This window comes from Osmia lignaria, chromosome 2, assembly GCF_051020975.1.
Source record: "Osmia lignaria lignaria isolate PbOS001 chromosome 2, iyOsmLign1, whole genome shotgun sequence".
In the NCBI taxonomy this organism is placed as follows: Eukaryota; Metazoa; Arthropoda; class Insecta; order Hymenoptera; family Megachilidae; genus Osmia; species Osmia lignaria.
Window position 1 is genome coordinate 9,591,661 of NC_135033.1, and position 22,933 is coordinate 9,614,593.

General features: G+C 28.9%; 7 protein-coding genes across 15 annotated transcripts; 2 read left to right on the forward strand and 5 right to left on the reverse strand.

The window, feature by feature from the left end:
• Window positions 1-307: 307 nt before the first annotated feature.
• Window positions 308-2,797, reverse strand: LOC117608711 (regulator of microtubule dynamics protein 1). Of its 2 annotated transcripts, none has more exons than XM_034334237.2 (6): window positions 2,527-2,797; window positions 1,709-1,900; window positions 1,432-1,620; window positions 951-1,165; window positions 652-890; window positions 308-571 (listed from the first exon to the last, which is right to left on the reverse strand). In XM_034334237.2, exons 2-6 carry the CDS (start codon window positions 1,894-1,896, stop codon window positions 308-310), a joined length of 1,095 nt encoding a protein of 364 aa, XP_034190128.2. In that variant the 5' UTR covers window positions 1,897-1,900; window positions 2,527-2,797. The 2 variants fall into 2 exon arrangements, with proteins under 2 accessions (XP_034190128.2, XP_034190127.2); XM_034334236.2 differs by lacking the exon at window positions 2,527-2,797 and adding an exon at window positions 2,052-2,386.
• A 2,109-nt stretch (window positions 2,798-4,906) lies between these two features.
• On the reverse strand, window positions 4,907-9,631 carry LOC117608701 (phospholipase DDHD1). Of its 6 annotated transcripts, XM_034334216.2 has the most exons (12): window positions 9,489-9,631; window positions 9,244-9,384; window positions 8,368-8,472; window positions 7,534-7,848; window positions 7,071-7,238; window positions 6,868-6,996; window positions 6,654-6,795; window positions 6,471-6,577; window positions 6,075-6,388; window positions 5,706-5,991; window positions 5,506-5,640; window positions 4,919-5,427 (listed from the first exon to the last, which is right to left on the reverse strand). In XM_034334216.2, exons 3-12 carry the CDS (start codon window positions 8,432-8,434, stop codon window positions 5,282-5,284), a joined length of 1,809 nt encoding a protein of 602 aa, XP_034190107.2. In that variant the 5' UTR covers window positions 8,435-8,472; window positions 9,244-9,384; window positions 9,489-9,631; the 3' UTR covers window positions 4,919-5,281. The 6 variants fall into 6 exon arrangements, with proteins under 6 accessions (XP_034190113.2, XP_034190107.2, XP_034190111.2 ...); XM_034334220.2 differs by lacking the exon at window positions 9,244-9,384 and having other exon boundaries at window positions 9,489-9,593; XM_034334221.2 differs by lacking the exons at window positions 9,244-9,384; window positions 9,489-9,631 and adding an exon at window positions 8,963-8,987.
• A 63-nt stretch (window positions 9,632-9,694) lies between these two features.
• e(r) (enhancer of rudimentary) lies at window positions 9,695-10,961 on the reverse strand. The gene is made up of 3 exons (XM_034334248.2): window positions 10,743-10,961; window positions 10,177-10,264; window positions 9,695-10,020 (listed from the first exon to the last, which is right to left on the reverse strand). The coding sequence occupies exons 1-3, from the start codon at window positions 10,743-10,745 to the stop codon at window positions 9,800-9,802; spliced, it is 312 nt and encodes a 103-aa protein (XP_034190139.1). The 5' UTR covers window positions 10,746-10,961; the 3' UTR covers window positions 9,695-9,799.
• A 129-nt stretch (window positions 10,962-11,090) lies between these two features.
• Window positions 11,091-12,939, reverse strand: LOC117608709 (peptidyl-prolyl cis-trans isomerase E). 3 transcript variants are annotated; one of them, XM_034334234.2, is made up of 4 exons: window positions 12,753-12,939; window positions 12,419-12,588; window positions 11,837-12,196; window positions 11,091-11,762 (listed from the first exon to the last, which is right to left on the reverse strand). In XM_034334234.2, the coding sequence occupies exons 1-4, from the start codon at window positions 12,937-12,939 to the stop codon at window positions 11,445-11,447; spliced, it is 1,035 nt and encodes a 344-aa protein (XP_034190125.1). In that variant the 3' UTR covers window positions 11,091-11,444. The 3 variants fall into 3 exon arrangements, with proteins under 3 accessions (XP_034190125.1, XP_034190124.1, XP_034190126.1); XM_034334233.2 differs by having other exon boundaries at window positions 12,690-12,939; XM_034334235.2 differs by having other exon boundaries at window positions 12,694-12,834.
• Window positions 12,889-14,711, forward strand: Ssadh (succinic semialdehyde dehydrogenase). Its single transcript, XM_034334223.2, has 2 exons — window positions 12,889-13,029; window positions 13,215-14,711. The coding sequence occupies exon 2, from the start codon at window positions 13,227-13,229 to the stop codon at window positions 14,709-14,711; it is 1,485 nt and encodes a 494-aa protein (XP_034190114.1). The 5' UTR covers window positions 12,889-13,029; window positions 13,215-13,226.
• Window positions 13,527-17,333, reverse strand: LOC117608706 (lipid droplet-regulating VLDL assembly factor AUP1-like). Its single transcript, XM_034334228.2, has 3 exons — window positions 17,062-17,333; window positions 15,652-16,556; window positions 13,527-15,559 (listed from the first exon to the last, which is right to left on the reverse strand). The coding sequence occupies exons 1-3, from the start codon at window positions 17,100-17,102 to the stop codon at window positions 15,324-15,326; spliced, it is 1,182 nt and encodes a 393-aa protein (XP_034190119.2). The 5' UTR covers window positions 17,103-17,333; the 3' UTR covers window positions 13,527-15,323.
• A 166-nt stretch (window positions 17,334-17,499) lies between these two features.
• LOC117608700 (TBC1 domain family member 14) lies at window positions 17,500-22,345 on the forward strand. The gene has a single exon (XM_034334215.2). The coding sequence runs from the start codon at window positions 18,404-18,406 to the stop codon at window positions 20,261-20,263; it is 1,860 nt and encodes a 619-aa protein (XP_034190106.2). The 5' UTR covers window positions 17,500-18,403; the 3' UTR covers window positions 20,264-22,345.
• Window positions 22,346-22,933: the final 588 nt, after the last annotated feature.

Consider the following 22,933-nt stretch of genomic DNA (forward strand, 5'->3'; position numbering starts at 1 on the left):
ACCATTTACAAAATTTTCCACCACTAATATGTACTTTCTTATACAAATGTTTACAAATTACATTTTTTTCACAAAACTTTAAATAAAATGTTTGTAATATCTGCTATAGTAGATAAAATGTTTTCCAAAGTTTTATAGTACTTGTGTTTCATATAATCATTTGTTACAAGCTATTTAATGTTACTGTTTAGAATAGGCTATATTTTGTTATTTCTTTTTTCGTGTACGTGCGCGCGTATGCGAGAAAGATAGAAAGGGTAGCACGACTACTAAATGCAAATGGGATGTACAGATACATTTTTTGTTGCTATGAACAATATCCAAAATATTTGTTATAAAGTTTACTCGCTTCAGCGTGTACTTTTTCATCCTCAGTTATTAATGAGGGTTGATCTAAAATTTCTTTTAAACAATCAACTGCACGTGAATATTGCTTTAATGCAATATAACACTTGCTAATATATAATTGCGATTGTGGGGTTTTATGTCCAAGCTTTGCTGCCGTTTCAAAACGATCAAGTGCCTCTTCATAAGAAGCACTTGGAACTTCGGAAAATAATGTTGCCGCTACCTACACAAAAATGAAAAGATTACTGAAAATTTCCGAACAAACATTCAATATTATTTAATATTTAAGATCAGAAAATAAACCTTTTTCTCAAGCCAACTTAAATTGGCTATTTCGTATTTAAATCTTCCTAAAAGGTAATGCAATTCAGAATCATTTGGCCGCATGTCTAAGGCCATTTCTACATAATTTTTAAACCGAACACCATTCTTTATCTTTTCAGCTGTTGATAAATAATCTCCATTTAATCCTACAAGTATAGCATACCACTTGAATAAATGAGGATTTTGAACTTCAATAACTTTCTCACAGTGTTCAATTCCTGTAATAATAAATTATTAGTTTTATTGTATTATAGGATGAAATTATATTTTATATTCACCTTCAAGGAGTAGTGTTCTTTTAATATTTGTATCGTTTACGGCCTCTGCATGATCGTAACAAGCTCTCGCGAATCTCCATACTACTTCTACATTATCTTCATGAGATTTTACCAGTGTCTGTAGCTTATAGTATACATTGATATTAAACTGTTCACTCACATCTTCGTCGATCTCCTTCAGAATTACATCCAGCTGGTTCAGTTCTTCTGAGATCCTATATTTTGAACATATAATCTCTTCCTTCTACATTTTTAAAATAAATTTTACTTGCCAAAACGATCAAATTCTAACTTTCCAAATTAGTACAAGTAATCATGCTTTAAATCATGAATGAAACATTACAATTGGAATATTCTTAAGATGTTTTTTCTTCAGGAAGTGGATTCACATTTTTACTAGAATAAATTACAGATTCTCGTACGTGCTATTCATATAACTTCAACTGATTTATATTATACGTAATTGTACTACTAAACTAACCTCATATCATTATCACCAATAACACTTTCGCTATCAGAGCAGTCATAGAATTCATCATCACCAATATCTGTGTCTGCTGTGGAAAAGGCATCGATATCTGTGTCATTATCTGTTACTGTATAAGTGCTGTCATTTGAGGTAAATTTTCGTGAAATTTTTCGTTTCTTCTTTTGTTGACTTTGCTGTAACCTTGAGTAAAAGAAAGTAGTGATATGTATTAAGTTTAAGTAACACTTAATAAGTATTAAATAATAAGTATTTATATTTAAAAATATACCTTAATGCTTCCAACTCTTTTTGCAATTCAACAATCTTTTTATTAGCAGCATCTAAATTACCAACTGTACTGGTATGCTGTTGGTTTTCCAAAATTTTATGATAAATAAAAATACCAGCTGCACTTATAACACCAACGGTCACACCGATGGCAGCAGCAATTAAATTACTATTTTGTATATGGTTCATTATGCTGTAAATATAATATATATGTTAATAAATATGTCACACAATATACTTGTACATAATTATACGTTTGTTAAACAAATTTTGCATAAACACACTCAAAAACACTTATATTAAAGTTACACAACTAATTTATATAAATATATTTAATAAAATACCGTTATTTCTTGTGTTTTCTCATATGAAGTATTCCAAATCATATGAATCTTTCACGTTTATCATACGTTAATGTCATAACATCTATATATGCACAGTACAACCAGTTCGTCAGTTTTACAAAAAAAACATGACTTTTAGAAATTGTGAATATAAAATCTACTTTTTTTGATTAAAAAAACGTTATTTGTACATTATACAAATCACATCGTGAACACCGGCAATTGGAATAGGTATTGTCCGGCATATGAATACAATTTCTGTTACGAAGTATAGTCAAATTTTATTATTCAACTATATTTATCAATTATATAACACCTTTTTTTACAGTTCAAAGTGCAAGATCACTTAAAAATAAAATACTGAATAATTTTTTCTTGGAATGCGCATAAATACGGAGGTGCAAGTTGCAGTTACAAGCCCTAGGATTCGCTCAATTATATGGGAAAGGAGGAGAAGGAATCTCCCACTACTCACCCGACTCGCTCGTTTTCTATGTGTGAGAAGAGGATGGCTGATTTCTACTGCTGCTTCTATTTCACTTTCCCAAGTAAAAAACAAAAGCGAGTTAAGCAAGTGGTGGGAGATTCCTTCTCCTTATTTCCCCTGTAAATAGGCAACTCCTGATGCCCGCTTGAATTTAATATTTTCATTCTATATAAATCAATTTACTTCGTTCGTGAAAATCTGGAAATTTAGATTAGCCATAATGAAAAGTTAAAATCTATATTTATACATTATATCGTTTCAAAATAAATTTATTTGATAACGAGTTACATATGCATCCATTCCCTACTTGAAAAGTTTAAACTTTTTTAATTATTATTGCGCAAGGGTACTAATAATAGATTCTAATTATACATAATTATGCATATTGAGTACCTAAAACGATGCCAAAGTCAACAAATGCAAGAAAATTACTTATGTATGTGCATACAATTTGCATACTGCATAAAAAAGAAACGTTTGTAGGTAACATAATAACATTTAAGTATGTAGGAATGCATACAATGTCTCTTTTATTAAGGTAAAAGTTGTGATTAACATACATATTCATATTATAATATATTCATATAAGATGTATATGGTACTAAATTTTGAATTTAAGAAAGTCTGTTGAGAATTCTGTTGAATGAATTCCTAAAGTTAAATAAGTTTTAATGAAATATTCTAATAACTCTGGTTTCATATGAATTTAAAGTTATTATTAAATATCTTATTAAAACATTAAACTTGAGACTTTATTAATATAACAATGTATATACTTTATTAGTAATATTTTAGTTTCAATTTACACGTCTTTTGCGCTAGTAATTCAAAAAATGTTTCCTACACGCGTATTATTACGTGCTCTGTTTTTAAAATTCGATATAATTGTAATTTGAGAAATTCTTTAGTATTATTGTCATACTACCAAATTGTATATTATGGACAAAGCTCCTTATTTTATATAATAATCATTAAGAAGTGCATTGTTATTAAATTTTCTATAAACTGATCGTTTCAATTTGTAACATTGTAATGTGAACACATTTGTATACAAGTTTTCTAAAGTACTATTTAATACTGTGCTGCCCAACTTATTATTAGTTATGAAACACAATAAACTACTTCTTCTACTCTTTTGTAGCTGTTACTGTAGTATATTATAACTGGCAGATATCACTTCATCCGTGAGAAATATGTATTATTATACTAAACATAACTATTTTCAGCAATGATATGTTTTCTGTTTCTACTAATAGCGCATAAGAGTAGATAAAACCATGAAAAGAATCTAGTTATGGACAGCACCAATTTAGTCGTTTCTATAAATATGATAAAACCATCAAAATTTGAATATATTGACGGATTTTTCAATTTATAAATAGTTCAACAAATTCTTAGCACCTACCAATGTATATACTACATTAATATGTTATTTCGAACTAAATATTACAAAGTAATATACATATACTTGCTGTATTACACTGTTTATAATTTTGTAGCTAAGTAAAAAATTAATAGAAGAAACATTTTTGTCAAATAGAAAATTTAAAAAAATGTTATAAAGCAGTACATGAAAACAGAATCTTGTGAAAGTTGATAACACAAAAATTACAATTAGTTATAACAGAAGTTTGTACATATCAAAAATTGTTGCTAAAACTAATAACGATAACAATACTGTTACAATTAGCATTGACAAAATATATCTATAAAATAACTTTAATGGAAAACTTTGTCATTTAATAGATTCAAAGATAACTGCACAAGACAAATATCGATATTTTATTTGATTTGCGCACTGCTCTTGGTCGATATAATTAAGTTGTTCTTTACCGTATTTCCAGTAAACTTTCAGGATGGAGGACGAGTTTCACTTTTTATAATAAAATGGAATATTAGTATGTTAAATAAAAGAAACATTTGGTGAATATGAATTTTAGTTTCGAACAAATCAAATTAATTTTATGTATCTTTTTTTCCTATCTTTCCTATATACATGTACATACATATACTATACTGATATTAATAAAATATATAAATATTTGTAACAAAATAAAATCTGTTTAACAACATATGTATGTAATAAAACATACATATATTACAGCTGTATATCAACAACTTTTTGCAAAAAAAATTTGCGCCGCGTAATACAAAAAGACATTTTCTAATTTTATTACGGCACAAATTGGTTACTCTAAATTATCAATTATTATTAATTATTTTTTTTAGTAATCTTTATATATAACGCGATCATAATTTTAATATGTTGTATACTGTAATAAGATATTTATATTACAGCATTATACTTATTGTTGACAACGCGAAATTAATATTATAACTAAGAAAAATAAATTACAATTTTTCAATGTAAGATTCTAGACAAATGTTATCATATTCAATATAAAATGCAAAATTTATTCTTTTCAACAAAAATTAGTAAGTAAAGATGAGATTACTTCTGTAGTTATATTAACACACTAAATGTAAACAAGTTATCTCATAAAATATATAAAAATATGTAAATTTTTAAACTGTGAAACTCGACCACATTAATCTTAAATTATGCGAGCAATATAAAACGATTACATAGAATCTATTACATTATTGTATCGTTTTTTTTTTTATTATCACAGATTGTTTTGATGGTAGGCCTGTTTTTAACATTCGATTTTGAAGGCCTACATCCGACTAGTAAACTTCAATAGAACCTAATAAAATTCCATACTAAATATACAAACCAACATCATGTTTCTAACGTTGGGAAAAGTTTTGTCAACACAAAGTAAGCTACGTCGTAATTACTCCAGTATGTTGTATGCGCTGCTACTGTATATAAATAATTTCTTCCTAAACTTGCTCGAAGTACGTAATCCAATCGCTGCGTTAATTCTAATAAATATTAAAACAATACTTAAATAAAATATTTATTATACAATTTGTAACGTTGATTAAAACTGGTATTTTTACCTTGACCTGGTTGAATTGGTGAAGAAACACCCTCTTTGGCATTCCAACCAGCTCGCACTAAACCCCAAAGACTCCAACCCTTATCTACAGCGCGATTAGATATATCTACTGGAACTTCTTCTCTTTCATCGGTTTCTGTCATATCAATTTAGATATATAAAATTCTTAAAAAATTATTATTCTGAAAACAGTGAATATACCTGTAGGAGAAAAATTGTCTTCAGCACTACTCATTGTTGGAGGTGCCTGTTCCGTTTGTTGACGCTCAACTCCTCCATACGGTGGAATAAGAACAGGTTCAATTTTGCTGTAACCTCTTTCTAGAAGAGGTTCCATTCTATAAGCTACAGGATCGGACCAATGAAATATATTGTAAAATCTTTTACATAAACCTTGTGGCATTACATCCGTTTTATTAGACGGCGTACGGGTACGTAGCGCAAGAAATACAGATAACGGGGAACCCAAACAAAACAAATTTTCAATCTGCAATTATCAAAAAGGTTTAGTCTCAGGTTTTTTTTTATACTTCTTTGTAAGATAATACATTATTAGAAATGAATGCTTACAGGAAACTGTAATCGTTGTATTAAAATTTCTTGGGTTTCCGGAGATGGAGGTCTGGTATCTGGACCCATCCAACCTGTGACAATATCATAAACAATCACACATCCTAAGGAATGTGCTAAAATTGACACTTTTCCCTTCCACCCAGGATGTCGACTTGCAAACATAAAGTACAACCTATTTAACTCTCTTTGTAAACCAGCTCTTACTTCTCCGCCATAAAGAGGACTTGTATAATAAAGAATATCCATCGCCGATGTATTTAGTAAATGTCGTATACTTAATACGCTATATGGCGTAATAGCATCTACTATATCTGAAAGAATATTTATAAAATATGAAATATATTGCAAAAAAAAATATATAGCTACAAAAAAACTTATAGATTACTCCCTTACCACCATCAAGCTTTAATGAAGATCGCCATTCAACGGGGAAAAATTCTACTCTATTATTAGAATTAGGAAAATATTTTTGTTTTAACCAATCTACACAATCTCTAAACCTGTTTCAATATTAAATGTAATTAATTTTTTGAAAACCTTATTATAAATATACGCAACAAATTATAATTTACATACGATGTCGTATTACGTATAATTTTTCCAGTATCTCTTTTCTGACCAATTCCATGGACTACAAATACTAGATGATTAATATCATTAGGTTTATCTTCCATTACTGCACCAACTTTATAGCCCCTTCTTAGCTGATAACCTGTTGCTGTAATTATCATTTACAAATATTAGACGACACCTTTACTACATTATGAATAAATTGTGAGAAGATACTTACTTTTTGCAAAGCCCAGCTTTGATGTAACGCTACGCATTAATTTACTGTGTGTATATTCACTGTACAATGTCACATCATTTATGCTATGCCAATCAACATGGAACTCAGGGAAATGTTCTGTGTGTAATACTGAATTAGAAAATATGTTAATTAGAATTACATTATATCGACATAAATATTCAACTAAATAATTAAAAACATACTTTTGTAAGATTGAGAAGAAGTATCACATTCTGAACTAAATTGACCTGGAGGTTGCTTTTGAAAGAGATTAAGATGTACTTCTTCTATAATTTTAGATTGTTCTAATTCTAGAGGTATCCAACTACCATCATAATACCAAGTACCTCTCATAATTTCCCATTCTTCACCTGTAAATAAAATTAGTGAATGTTAATTATATTTATATTGTATTATGCTTTAACTGATCATGGTGAAATATAATTTATCTTAATAAACTCAAGGACAAAGCAATCTATATAATACAGATAACACATATGCTGCTTGAGTCAAAAAAATAAGTGCAGCGCAAAGTCTATTCATTACATGATGAAGAAGTAACATAAAATAATACCTTATTTGCTGAATTATTGTAATACATTTCTCACAAATTTTAATTTTTAAATTGTCTCATATTACAGTGATTCAATAAAATAAAATACGTACCTGGGCAGTAGATAGAAACACATTTCATTTTATCAAGTTCCACATCATACATTCCTCCTTTAACTACAATTTTTTCAACAGGAAGAGTATTCTGAATTGTATTATCACATTTGCTAAGCAAATTTTGATAATTTCTCCAAGCATTTTCAATTCTTAAACTGTCATATCCACAGAATTTTACCCATCTTTTATCAATACCATCTCTATAAAACCATCGTACTTGTTCTGGCGTTAAAGGTTCTGCATATATTGGTTCATTTGTTACATTCCCTGTTTCAGTTTTTGATTGTGATTCTGTAGGAACCTGTGTAACTCCTTTAAATATTAAAGTTTATAATTAATATAATGTTTAACTTCTGTTATTAATTCTTATTTAAAAATTATGTTATTACTTTAGAATTCCTATTTTTATATTTTATTAATTTAAAAATATGTGATAAAAAATAATCAAATATAATAATTTACATAAATATTAAGGAAACCATATTGAAACCATCTTTCCAAAAATACATATGTTTTTTCGTTTTAATTAATTTTCCTTATAAACCTTATAAGACATTCAAATTCATATGAATTCGATTAAATTTTATTACATATTAATCAAATAATATAGACAAACATTAAAAAGAATTTTATCTGCAGCACTTTTGCGCAATCACTACACGTTCTAACTGAATTTTGTATATAGACAAAGAGTTGCAAATATTTTGCGCATACAAATTAATTTCACATAGATGACATTCACTATAAATAAAGAAGTACATTTCATGTTTTTCGCATTTATACAATAATAATATTTGTAGAGATAATTAAAAAGAATATTTATAAATTTACCTTCGCAACTTTGGAATTCCATCGGTATCTCGCTGAAAGGATCAACTTCACTCCTGCTATTAGACATCCTGCCGGTCTCGTATTTATTGTAAAATTTTTTTCAACCTGTGTAATTATGAAAATCTCAGATATTTTACACGTATATAGATATCTAATAACATTTAAAGTGTACGAAATACAATGATTTCCGCTGTTAAATACTATCGAATAGTTTCCATTGAAAAAACTTAATATTATAACACAGTAACAACTTATCAACAGAAAATATTAAATTATTTGTAAATTTGTTATTTGCAAACAGTAATTTAGATAACGTTATTAATTTAAATAAAAGATATTGCTTTATATATGCAATTCAATGCAACGTTCAGAAGTGACTGACAAGTGAAGCAATCGTTTTTCTGCAGTAGTTCAACGTTATCTAAAATTGATGCAGAGCTCTTCCTTTATCAAACATGTTCGTTCACTGCCCGTTATCTTATATAACTTTAGCTTTTTTCTGTCTTGGTAAAACTGCTGCATTTAACGATAGACACTGGTGCACAAACATGCACAAACGCAATGCGTAAAACAGTGTGCGATATGTACAATTTACCTTCTTTTATATTACTATGTTCAATGTAGATATTTATGTATGTATATATATGCAATATCTGCGTAAGCGCATGTATCAATAGGTGATTGAACATTGTGTCTACTGCTAATATACATACATAAATCACATCAAAATTACTTGCAGAAAATATACTTTAATGTAATCATATTCTGCATAAAAGTATCTTTTTATGCAAATAATATCAATATAAATATAATGTTTAATATGTTTCGTATAAAATATGTTCTTCTAAAATTTAATATACTTCATTTTTGTTGTACTTTTATTATATAGCTGTGTGGTTGACAATTATTATCGTCACAGAGGAAGTATATATAGAATACACTAATCATCTTATGGGAATTTGACTTGTCTCGTGATTTGAAATACCGATGTCGCTCAGTAGCGAATCCAGAGCGGGGCTATGGGGAATGATAATATGAATTTGATTAAGTTACTATTCGATAAAAATGTTGATAAATAAAATATAAATAAGATTGAAATCGTGTACAAAAAACTTATATACCATTATTTCTCCCTCTTAAGCAAAGTTTCTAAATCCGCTCCTGGTCTGTGTCAGTGTTTCGTTGCGCACTCTACCCCTAAGAATGGTAATTTTAGAAACCGTCAGACAACGCGATCATAGCCATCTAATGACGAAGTTTTGAACTATGATCAAGAATTTATCACCGCAGTTTGATGAATTCACTGTAAATAGTTCAAAGTTTAAAATATTTTTAGATTATATATTTATTATTACAAACGGTAATATAGATCTTTACTTAAACTTAAGTTATCTTATACATAAAAAGCATATATCTATTTTTTATTCATTAATTATTCGCTATGTCCAGCAGCTCGACGTAGTAAAGCATATATTTTCTCTTTAATCCAGTCCTTGTTGTAGGGAGCATATGTGTTTGTAGATTTTTGATAAACAAGACATGATAAATCTGTAAGTTGGTCAACAAAGTCAAATAGCTGGCTGATGTCGTATGTTATGGTTGGTGTATTTGGATTCCGCCTTTTTAAATGCTCTTCATAAATTTTACACACCCCTGTATTAAAAAAAAATATAATTTGTATTCTTTGATTTGTATCTATTGTACCATACTTTTATTTTATTATATTTAAATGTAAAGATTCAATAATTATTTAATTTACTTGTATGATGTATGATGTTAATAGAATAATATACTAAAAAATATTGTTACCTTCCATACATTCATTGACGCTTTCATAATCAGAATAAGTTCTTGTTTCAGGTCTATTGCCTGGTTGTACGAGTAATATTGTGTGAGACTGAAAATAAAAATATGTATTATATTTTGTTTTGTACCTGTAAACATCAACATAATTCTATTTAAACTATGTATTTACTAATTTGTTACTTTAAAGAAACACAACTGAGTTACTAATAAAACAAATAACATATTATTTACACCAAATTTTATTGGTTATGTGTATTTTGAAAGCAAAAATAATGATCAAGAAATACACACTGATTAAGGATTTTAATTTATAATAATAATAATAATAATAATGCATTATTCTGAAAATAAATGTTTTTCATTTCTGTAACCGGCATGAAATGAATACAAAATACAGAAAAATACTGTCAAATCTAAAACCAAGTATATAAATTCTTTCACAGGTTTAAATTCGGTCGGAAACAAACTTTTAATTGTTAATATAAAAGAGAAACAGTAAGAAAATTTAATTATAAAAGAATGAGAAGTCGATTACGAGTAAACAAATATCAAAACAAAAGGTGAATTACCATTTCTTACTCCCGTTTTGAGAACAATCCACTGAATTAGTGGAGTTCGCTTCCTTTCGAAAGTTTTATTAAGTAGTTTGTTTGTAGTAGCACGATATAATAATAGATCACAGGATCAAATTTTTCTTGTAAAAGCGTGAAAATTTAGAGACTCTAGAGTTTTCGATGATACCACACGATAACTTAGAACACATGAACACACTGTATTCGTTCCTCCGTTCCTGTATTCATATAAGCAGCGGTTCAATTTTATATATTTCATGTATTCAAAATATATTATAAATTTTCAAATTAACCTGTAATAATATGTAACGTTTTAAAACTGGTATAAAAGATATGGTACATGAATTCTGTAATAACAATTTGTTAATTAAAACAATAATAATAATAAAAAAATCTGTCGAATACAGACAGTGACTACAGATAAAGAAAGACTAGACAATGTCTTTGTTCTCGAGGGGTATGATTTTTTGGGGTCCTAAATACCCCTAAATGAGATTATTTTACCTTTACGAATCCCTCTTTAACCACAACTTATTGTTAGTTTTAATTATTACGGGCATAGACTCCTTGTACCATCAAAAGCATAATAGTTACAAGAAATACTAAACCATGCTTTGGATTTATTAAAATATTTGAATTTTTTAATTCACATAAGATTTATGTTACAATTATTACGAAATGATAAATTTTAAAAATGGTTTAAGTTAATTCTCCACAAGCTGTTATAACAATTTTTTGAGTAGGAGTGCCTGATTTAGTTCCACATTTTTCCATTTTCTTTAGAACATCTAAGCCACTCAGAACATGCCCAAATACTACATGTTTTCCATCTAGCCAATCTGTACGTGCAGCACATATGAAGAATTGAGATCCATTTGTATTTGGACCAGAATTTGCCATTGATAAAGTACCAGGTCCAGTATGTTTTAATTCAAAATTTTCGTCATCAAATTTATTTCCATAGATTGATTTACCTCCTGTTCCATTATGATTTGTAAAATCTCCTCCTTGACACATCTACATTTTATATAAGGATATTTTTGTAATTTTATTTTATAAAAAAAAAAGGAATGAGAATAAATAAAGGATACAAATTCCGGAATAATTCTATGAAATATGCTTCCTTGGTATCCATATCCTTTTTCATGTGTACAAAGAGCACGAAAATTTTCAGCAGTTTTTGGTACTACATCAGCTCTCAGCATCATAATAATTCTACCTACTTCTTGTTTTCCAATAGTAATATCAAAATAGACTTGAGGATTTTGTTTTCCTTTTTTGCATTGAACTGCATCTGCTGAATTTGCATTATCATCACTTTTAAGTGTTTCACCTGCATGTTCTTGTAACCATGCATCATCAGCCCAAACAGGTTTTGATGAACCTTCTTTTATTTTTTGTGGTTTTGCAATGTTTACCCTTATTGTTCGTCCAAACAGCTCAGAATCATTCTGTTTGTTAAAGATAAAGTTTGACAGATGTATGGATTAAGTGATTTTAATATATAATCAATATAATCAATACAACAATGATTAGATAAATGGAATCAATATTTACTTCATGTATCTATAGATCTTATAACAATGAATGAAAATGCAATATGCATTATTTTTTATGCAAAACTATGTTATTAAATAACTCACACAGATATGTATGCTGTTTTAAACATGTACCATATTATCAATTGCTGTTGCTGCATCCTCTGCACTTTCAAATTCAATGAAAGCAAATCCTCTATGCTTTTCTGATTCATAGTCTAATGGTATTTGTACATCAACTATTTCACCAAAAGGTATAAATGCCGCATGTAATATTTTTTCGTCAACTTCCTCAGCTAGGCCCCCTAAAATAATGAATAAAATATGTAGTATAAATTCCAACATGTATTATACAGGTTAAAATAGGTTACATTGATAAAAGTAAGTTTAGTAAATAGTTCCCTACCTACATAAATAGTTCTTTTCGTATTTGTACTCATAATGTACAAAATACTTATATATTTCTTACTTTTTTGAATGTGATCTTGCTGTAAAAATATTAAACCCGATAACACTTTTATTGACTGAGGGACGCCGGTGCGCCGGCTATGTATATGGCATATCAAAGAATACACTGAAACGTATATAACACCCTTAATCAGAGTAAAGTAGCGACAAGTTATATAAGGACAATTTGCAGATGAAATTGATAACATGCATTGATAATATCACTTGAAAATAACCGCTCATAAACGAATTTCATATTAGATCGAAAATATAAGTTGTTTTCCTTCTTTTGTTCAAAGGTAAGTGTTAAACTGTATTAGTATTTCATACGTGTATATAAATTTATAAATACATATATAATTTATAGATTGTTGATCTATAAATAACAGTATTTTAATAATCATATTGTAACAACAATGTTACAACATTTTGTTTAATATTAATTTATTTGATGCCATGTCTTGAACTAAGTATATGATTTCAGATTACCATCATAATGATTCATAATGCTAATCGTATTTCACTGAATTTGCTAAGAGATTTAGCATATGTAAATGGAAAATGGATAAGTGCAATAAGTAAAAATACATTCCCCATTTATAATCCGGTTGATAAATCTGTTATTAATAATGTTCCTGATATGAATGTTGAGGATACTCGAGTAGCAATCAATGCAGCATCTGCAGCTTTTAAAACATTCAGTAAAACAACTGCAAAAGAAAGAAGTGATTTACTTAGAAATTGGTATAATCTAATGGTGAAACATGCTGATGATTTGGCACAAATTTTGACTAAAGAAAATGGAAAGTCTCTTAATGAATCTAAAGCAGAAATTAAATATGGAAATTCATTTGTGGAATGGTTTTCAGAAGAATGTAGACGAATTACTGGAGAAGAATTGCAACCACCAGTACCTACTAGAGAACTTTTTTTGTTAAAGCAACCAGTTGGAGTAGCTGCTTTGATCACACCATGGAATTTTCCACATGCTATGATCACCCGTAAAGCAGCTGCTGCTCTTGCTGCTGGATGTACATGTGTAATTAAACCATCCGAAGATACACCACTTACTGCTTTAGCATTAGCTGATCTTGCTGAAAAAGCAGGTATTCCTGATGGAACTTTAAATGTACTTACAACAAGCCTACAGAATTCTGTTGCTGTTGGTAAAGAATTATGTGAGAATCCAAAAGTAAGAGTTTTATCATTCACTGGTTCAACAGCTGTAGGAAAACTATTGTATCAACAGTGTGCTTCAACTATGAAACGACTTAGCCTTGAATTAGGAGGTAATGCACCATTTATTATTTTTGATACTGCTAATTTGGATGTAGCTGTATCAGGTGCTATGGCAAGTAAATTTCGTAATGCCGGCCAGACATGTGTTTCTGCAAACAGATTTTTTGTACAAGCTAGTCAATTTGATAAATTTATTGAAATGTTTCTATCAAAAATTGAAAGTGACATTAAAATGGGTGATGGTAGTAAAAAAGAAGTTACACATGGTCCTCTCATTAAAGAGAGCCAATTGAATATGGTACACAGACTAGTTACTGATGCAGTGCAAAAGGGAGCAAAAGTACATTGTGGTGGTAAGCCACTACCTGAATTAGGACCATTGTTCTATGCCCCTACACTTATAACAAATGTATCTAACGATATGGAAATATATAACAAAGAAATTTTCGGACCAGTAGCTGTCATTAATAAATTTGAAACTGAAGAGGAAGTTATACAAAAAGCTAATGATACACCTGTTGGTTTAGCAGGTTACTTTTATTCACAAGATATATCACAAATATTTCGAGTAGCAAGAAAATTAGAAGTTGGAATGGTTGGTGTGAATGAAGGATTAATTTCTTGTGCTGAAGCTGCTTTTGGAGGAGTAAAAGAATCAGGTTTAGGAAGAGAAGGTTCTAAACATGGTGTTGATGATTTCCTTGATTTGAAATATGTATGTATTGGAAATATTAATCGTTAATATATTTTGTTACTCCTTTTAATACTCTAGAGCCAATATATCGGGTTTTCGTATAAATATATGGGTGGCATTGATACTTCTGATCTAGTTTTATAAACTAGATCAAAAAGTATTAAGTAATTTTTTTTTTAATTTTTCTTTATTTTTGCTAAGTAATTTTTGGTAATCAGGAATAATTAAGTAATAATAGTATGTTGTTTTAGCACAATGTACTGTTTGTGAAACTGAATGTCTTCCATAGTTTATAAGCTATAATAATGTTACAAATAATATAGTATAATTATTTATGCATTCTTCTTTCTATTTTTCTTATACATTTTTATTAATTTTTGTGTAAAGCACATATATAAACAAGCTTTATTTTACTTACATAATTAATATCAATAACAGTTAAACATATATGAAATAAAAACATGTCTTCCAGAAATTGCTGATAATAATAGTATTATAATATGTGTATATAAAAGGGTAGGTAATTATAAAATGTATTATTATATTTTAGAAATAAAATTATATTCACATTATGTAATAGTAAATACACATATGACAAAAACAATATATAGTTGTTTTTAATAAAGATACAATAACCAGAACATAACTGCAATAAGAATGTCAGCAATTTTTAAGTCCATGTTTCTGAATATACCTTTCTCTAGCTTCTCTGATCATTTTAGCTTTTCTTTCCTGGAAGGAAGAAGATCCTACATTACTGTTATCCTTAACTGTACTTATTTGTAATTGATTCAATGATACTGATGGTGTAGCTGTTGCTTGAGTTGAATCTGGAGTATAAGTAACTATGCCATCTAGTATATTGGCAATTGTAATATCAACATTACGTGTTTTTACTGTAAAAGTAATAAGTTAATATTTTTAGATTTAAAAACGATTAACACGATATGTTAATAATTACAATTAAAATAATTATTTGTTTACATACAAAGGTCTCTAAGAATCACATTATGAGGGACCAATGGAAGCACTTCACTGACTTGCTGTACCATTCTCTGTATCTCAATACTATGTATGATTTGTGAATTTGGAGAACTTCTATTAAGTCTTCTATTTTGTGTTTTTTCTATAATGCAGCGTTTTTCAAATTCTGCTTTATCTGATACGGTATGAGAACTTGTCTTAAGTCCAAGACTAGTTGCTATATCTTTTTCTATTTCCCTTACTAGTACTTCAGGATCTGCATTTTGTTTGATTTTCAGGTACTTAATTGTGAAGACTGTATAAGGAACAAACATAAACCAAAAGACATCAGTCCACCATGTCGATGCCAATGAAGAAAAACGAATAGATGTAAATTCTGGCCTCCATGCTTTGATTGCAACTGGTTGAACAGATGTTTCTATGGTAAATGGCCAAGAATTGAATTTTAGCAAGGCAACACGACTATTGGTTGTACCAAATTCAGGTTGCAATGCAATGTTGCACTTTGATGTTGAAAGAAACTGTTTTATATTGGCAATTAAAGTTTCTTTATTAGTCATATCCATCATTTGTAGACCCAGTGTCTTGCTAAGCATTGGTGGTAATTCCCATATACTGGGACTTAGCGCTTGCGTAGCTTTGTATAGTACAAAGTGATCCAAGACAGAGACATTATTAGCAATTATAATTCTCGATTGCTTGTTTTTAACTTCACCTTCAGGAATCTTCACCACAATTCCAAAAGCAAAACTAAATCCATGACTTAAAAAATTTCTTAGATTATTACAGTCAGGTAATAGAGTTGCAAGGAGCCAAAGTTGTAAAGCAGTTAATAATCTTAGTAATACAAGTAAAAGACCCACTGGGGTATACAAAAATATAGTCACAAGATGCCAACCACTGGGAAACCTAAATAATGTATTTTATTTAAATATTATAATGTTTAAATTGCTATTAATTAAATTACTAGTAAGATGAGAATAATATGAAATATATTTTACTTGATACTCATCAAAATCTGAACACATTTTTCATGAATATTTTCATCTCTATAAATAAAACAACTGTTCCTGTTATATTTATGCTATTGCAAAATAAGTAATATATATATATATATATATATATAACAGGAATATATTTTCAAACTATTCTTATGCAATGCAATTTGTTATAAATAACATTTTTCATACATAATTTGCAATTTTATACATTAGTATTAATATAGTTATATTTCCAATATTATACTTATTCAATTAAAAAGTATCCATATGATGATGAAATTCATTATTTTAGAAAGTTGATTACATATACTACTGAACCTTTACAATATTATTTATTATTAAAAATATGACAGATCATTACTATTATTAATATAATATTATTTATATTTGTTGCATATAAATAGTTATTTTACCTGCTTTTATCAAATAAATCCTGGATATCAATTTGTGACATTTCTTACAATAAACATCTGTTATGTTAAAAAAATTCACACTTAACAATTATATTTCACTAAAATAATCACAACTGTTTATTGAGACTTGACAATGACGCGACTGATATTTGACCTTTTTTAACCTACTTTTTAATAGCGTTTCAATTAATACAATTTTTCGTTTTCATCAATTTCTACAATCAGCTGTTTTGAGACAGTTCTCCTAGGGACTTTTATTATAAGTTAAAGTGCAGTCTTCAACTATAAAAAAGTTGTCATTCAACATCTTTCAACATTCGTTGCGTTGTAAAGTTACTAAATTTAATTGTCTTATTTATAATTGTTTAATTGTCTTCAATGTATAAAATGTCAAATTGTCTATAAATAGTTAATATGCATTCATAACAAAAAGATCAGCCTCAATGAAATAAAGAATGATCTTAAAAGAACAATATGTCTTTATTTTTTACATTGAATTTTTTACTTTTTTATCATTATTGTTCTTTAATAAATAATTATTTATAAGTAAAAAGGTTGCAAATGTCAATGTAATGATGGGAAATGGTATCGGATCACGTGACTTCATTAAAGTCACGGTAGTAAAGATCAGTGACCACGCGTTTCAAGTTTCCGTCGTGGCTTACTGCATTGTCAAAAATTAGAATAATTTGATTCTAATTAAAATATCAGTTCAAAGTTTATTGAACGCGTTTGTTACAATTAGAAATAAGAAATGTAACATTTCTTTTCTGTGTGTTGTATGCATACTGATGCATACACATACATATATTGTTTGTCAGTCTAATCAAGGGTCCAGTTTCTCTCGCACTACACAAGTATCATTATATTAAATATTTATCAATGGAATTATACCACACTTACGTGTGTCACTGTTTTTGCTTATGAAGCAAAAGTATTTTGTCTGAATGCATCTTAACCTATTGAACACAACGAAAATTGTGCGAACATAAAAGTTGAAGAAAGGACCATTCTTTACAATGGATAATCAATTTGATTGAAAAATTTAAGGTCAGAATTTGTTTTTCATCGTTATCAATGAAGGAGCAAATTTCATGATGTAATGGTTATCTGAGACGATTTTATAAGAAGAATTACTATAACGCAATAAGAATGTCAAAGTTAATTGTTATTCTTATAAATATCAGTGATATATGTTCAATCACATTATTCAAAAGCAATGAGAAAATATGCATAAATACAAGTTTATAGACATCCTGTATGCAAATCTGATTTTTTGTTGGTTTGCCCTTAGTACAGAAACATTTAATGTATTAATAAGATTAAGAAAGGGGCACCAATCATGAAGAATCCTGCATCTCAACATATAAATGGAAATAATTATCCTATTACATCGCAGAATGTTTCTCCGTGTATTGTATCTCATTGTGGCAATATGTCAAACAATTACCAAGTACTGAAAGTAGCTGGACGCGATTCCAATTGTTATGTTGCAAATAATATTGTTCCAAAGATTGGTAAACAACAGTTGGTGTCATTGAATGGAAATTCCATATCTTGTAACAGTGTGAATGTTAATGAAGCTTTGGCATGCGATGTGGCTTCTGTGCCTGTTGTTAAAACAAAAGCATTATGTGTCCATATACGAGAAAATAAATGGTATGATGCTGGTAATATAGTATCTGTAGGAGTTGCTGGAACTAGTTTGAGCCATGCATTGGAGAGCATGTCTCTAGCTTACAATCCTACTACAAAACAAATATATTCTTTGGAAGAATCTAATGAACCACAACTTGATTATAAATCACAGTATTTGGATTCTCCATGTGATTATAAGGAAGAATCATTAAATGAAAATTTTAAAGTTGAAGAAGATAAATATAACAAATTGGAATGTGGTAGTGCAAGTAGTAGTCCTAGAAACAGTTTACCAAGATCTTGTAGCAGTACTGTGTCTTCCCTTAGTGAAGTGTCTCCTTCTGGCAGTTTTCTGAGTTCTGATGATCAGCAAACTGGTGAAAAGGCTGAAAAGTCTAAGCGTTGGGGATTGAATACGCTCTTCTCAAAAAATGTTTTCTTATGGAAAAACAAAGATTCTCAACAATCCACACCTACAAGTAGCCCATCAAGAAATATAGATAAAGTAGGAGGAAGTTTAGCCTTAATTCAACAGCCTAGACCAGCAAACTTACCAGCTAAGAATGCAACAGAGGAAGAACGTCATCGTAAGCAATATAATGCTATTTTAGAAGCCATAAGAAAGAGGGAATTAAGAGAAGAGAAAGAGCGTAAACACCAAAGAGAATTACAGCTTAAAGAAGAAGAACGATTAGCAGAAGACTCTAATACTTGGAATGTACATATTCTTCCTAAATTCGAAAGTGTTAAAAATTCCAAGAAAGTACGCGAATTATGGTGGCGTGGTCTTCCACCGAGTATTCGTGGCAAAGTATGGAAATTAGCTATTCCAAATAATTTAAATATAACAGCACACCTTTATAACATATGTTTAGACAGAGCAATGTCAAATTCTATAAGTGAACCATTAGCTGCAATCAAATTAGACGTGTCTCGTACGTTTCCCAGCTTATGTGTCTTTCAAGAAGGTGGACCACTATCTCATAGTCTTCAAGGTATTTTGGCAGCCTATGCAGTTTATAGACCTGATGTAGGTTACGTGCAAGGTATGAGTTTTATAGGTGCTGTATTATCATTAAACATGGAACCTCCAGATGCCTTTACTTGCTTTGCTAATTTATTAAATCATCCTTGCCACAGAGCTGCTTTCACACTGGATCAAAAGCAAATGGATATTTACTACAAGGTGTATTCTAGTGCACTTGCACATAAATTGCCAAAAATTTTTTCTCATTTTACAGTAGCTGGTCTTAGCCCAGATTTATATTTGTTGGATTGGCTATATACTGTATATGCCAAAGCGATGCCTCTGGATGTTGCATGTAGAATCTGGGATGTTTTTCTCAGAGATGGGGATGAGTTCCTCTTTAGAACAGCACTTGGTGTGTTACACCTGTATCAAGAAGAATTATTAAAGATGGATTTTGTACATGGAGCACAGTTTCTTACTAGGTTGCCAGAAAATTTGCAGGCAGATGCTTTATTCAACAGTATTAGTCAAATGTCTACTACTGTTGGAACAACAACGTTCCAACAAATGTTAGCTCAATTTTCTTCATTGTAATTTTACGAATTATAGTGAAGAATATGCAAATGTAGTCATATTTAGAAAAAAAAAGAATCTCAAATACTATTTTTCGTATTGTGATCGATAAAAGATATTTTTATGCTAAAAATTTAAATATTATTTAGAAATGTTTGAAACAATAAAATTCATGCATGAATTTCGCATAATTTAAGAATAAATCATTACATTCTTCAAATTGATACTGAAAGTCTTTCCTCGTGAAAATTGATTTATAACATATTTAACGTTTAACATACTGAAAATGAAGAAAAATGTAAGAGCTTCCTGTAAAATTGTAAGCATATTTTAATGAGTTAATTGTGCGAAAGTTGAAAATAATAAAATATTTTGATTTTGAGGTCACGCAATATTAAATTTACATATATTTTATTGTTTCTTTACAAATACAGCTATAACACTTAATCTTGAAACCCTACCGGGGTTCAAGATTAAGCAGTCAAGTTGTATACTCCAATATATATATTATTACACTATAACTAGTGTACTTTCAAGTATCTTTCATATGATAGATCTTTACTGTAATGAACATTTTGAGAAATACTCAGATATGTGCTCAGATTACTATGTCCAAGTAAAATATAATGTACTTTTATTCTATCACAAATAAACGGAAAGTTATATCGTCTTGGAAAGCTTCGATATTAATAATAAATACATTAATAAATATAATACCAATATAAAATTATGTGCCACAATATACACATTATATCTGTATCAGAGTGCAGCGAATTTCGAAACTGACTGGTGAAAATATAGCTGATGAAAAACAAATAATTTAAATATATTATTTAATACATAATATTATCAATGCACTTTCTAAGCTTCAATAGTACTGAATATGAAACAAAAAAAAAAAAAAAATATCTGTCATATATGAAATAAAGGATTTAACTCTACTATACTTTGATAATAAAAAAGTAAATTAAACGAACAACATCTAAGGAACAAAGCTAATTTTGAATAATACAAGCTACATTGTAAATGAAAAAATATCTCGAAATATATACAAATAATATAAAATTATACCAAGACCTTATCTACCTATAAATAACTGCTTGGAAGCTAATTAAAAAATAGTTGTTTTGTGCATTAATGTGAACAAAAAAAGATTTTCTTGGCACATAATATTATGTTGTACCTTATTTACGATAAATATGATTTAGAAATATTAGGTTGTAAATATGAAAAAAAAAAAAAAATCCAATGTCCTGTACTTTAAGTGACCTTTGCAACAAAGAAAAGAAAATATACTCAAATTTAAGAACAACTTACTATTGAGAATAATTTAGCTATCGTGAGCTTATTGTATGTGCTTGTTGAGTGGCATTTCCTTTATTAAGAATCAGTGTTCATGTTTAATAATTTTATACTTGCATTATTTGAAATATTAAAATAGCATGCAAAGTACAATATATATACATATACATATATATAAAAAGATGTGTATATGTATAGTGTTAAATGAATAATTAAATTGTAATGAATAGCTATTTCTAAATACAAGCACATCGCAATAACTTTGCTTATAGCATGGCTTAATGTTACACACACACTAATTATCTAAAAAAAAAATGTTTAATTACATCTAAATAGACGTGTTGTAAAGTATAAATAGGAGCTGATGATAACATGAAATGTTATAAGAATGCATAATTCTATTAAGTTACTCCTCTTTGCTTTTAACAGAGCGATTGCAGCGAATAGTTACACGGGATTATTATATGTTTAATTATAACAAAGTATATGTGTTTAAAACACTGTAAACGTGCAAATATTATAGTTGGTAATTTGTGTATACCGTGAATGTAAAGTATATATCATTCGAACGCTTTACTTTTTAAAGAATAGTGGAATCATTAAACTCGGAATCCCACGAGGATCCGTGATATCCTAATTTTTAATTGACAATACTCTCATTCCATCCACTATTCGAATTAATTAACTACTCGACTATTTAGCGATTGTTAATACCTACAATACTGAATGTAAATACGAGCACGTACTCGCAAATGAGAAATTTAAACAAAAAAAAAAAATAAATAAATAAAAAGAAAAAAAGGAACGATATATATGTATATTTAAATGATTTAAATCACATTGCAATGATCTGCTTTTCGTGTGTACGTATAAGATCAATTGGGCACAGGTGCGGCACGTAATGAATTTTTATATCAATAAAGTGTGCTGCTAAAAGGACAACGTCAAGCAACTTTTTTACATTTTAATCGGTCATCGTAGAGAAAATGATTATTTCAAAATTCTATAAAAGAAGTCATACGTAGACGTGTAATTTCTATTTCTACTCTCATTCGATGACAACGTGCCAACCGTTTAATGGTTGTACCAATTAAAGGCAAAAGTATCTCCGCGTACATTTTACAGTACGACGCGACCTTTTTTTCTTTTAATTAACGTAATAGTTTTAAGCGAGTATTAGATTGTATTTCGTTAGCAATCCCCAACTGATTTAGTATAGTTTCTGCCTGTAACTATAATTGTAGGGATAATTAATTGAATCCGCACAAACACAAATCGTACGTATGCGTATCGTGTGTGTAAATGTGTTTGAAAATTCTGCGAGATATATTAAGATACGTGTAGGCGTATCTGCAATCTGTATATACGAAATTTTGATTTAAAATAATC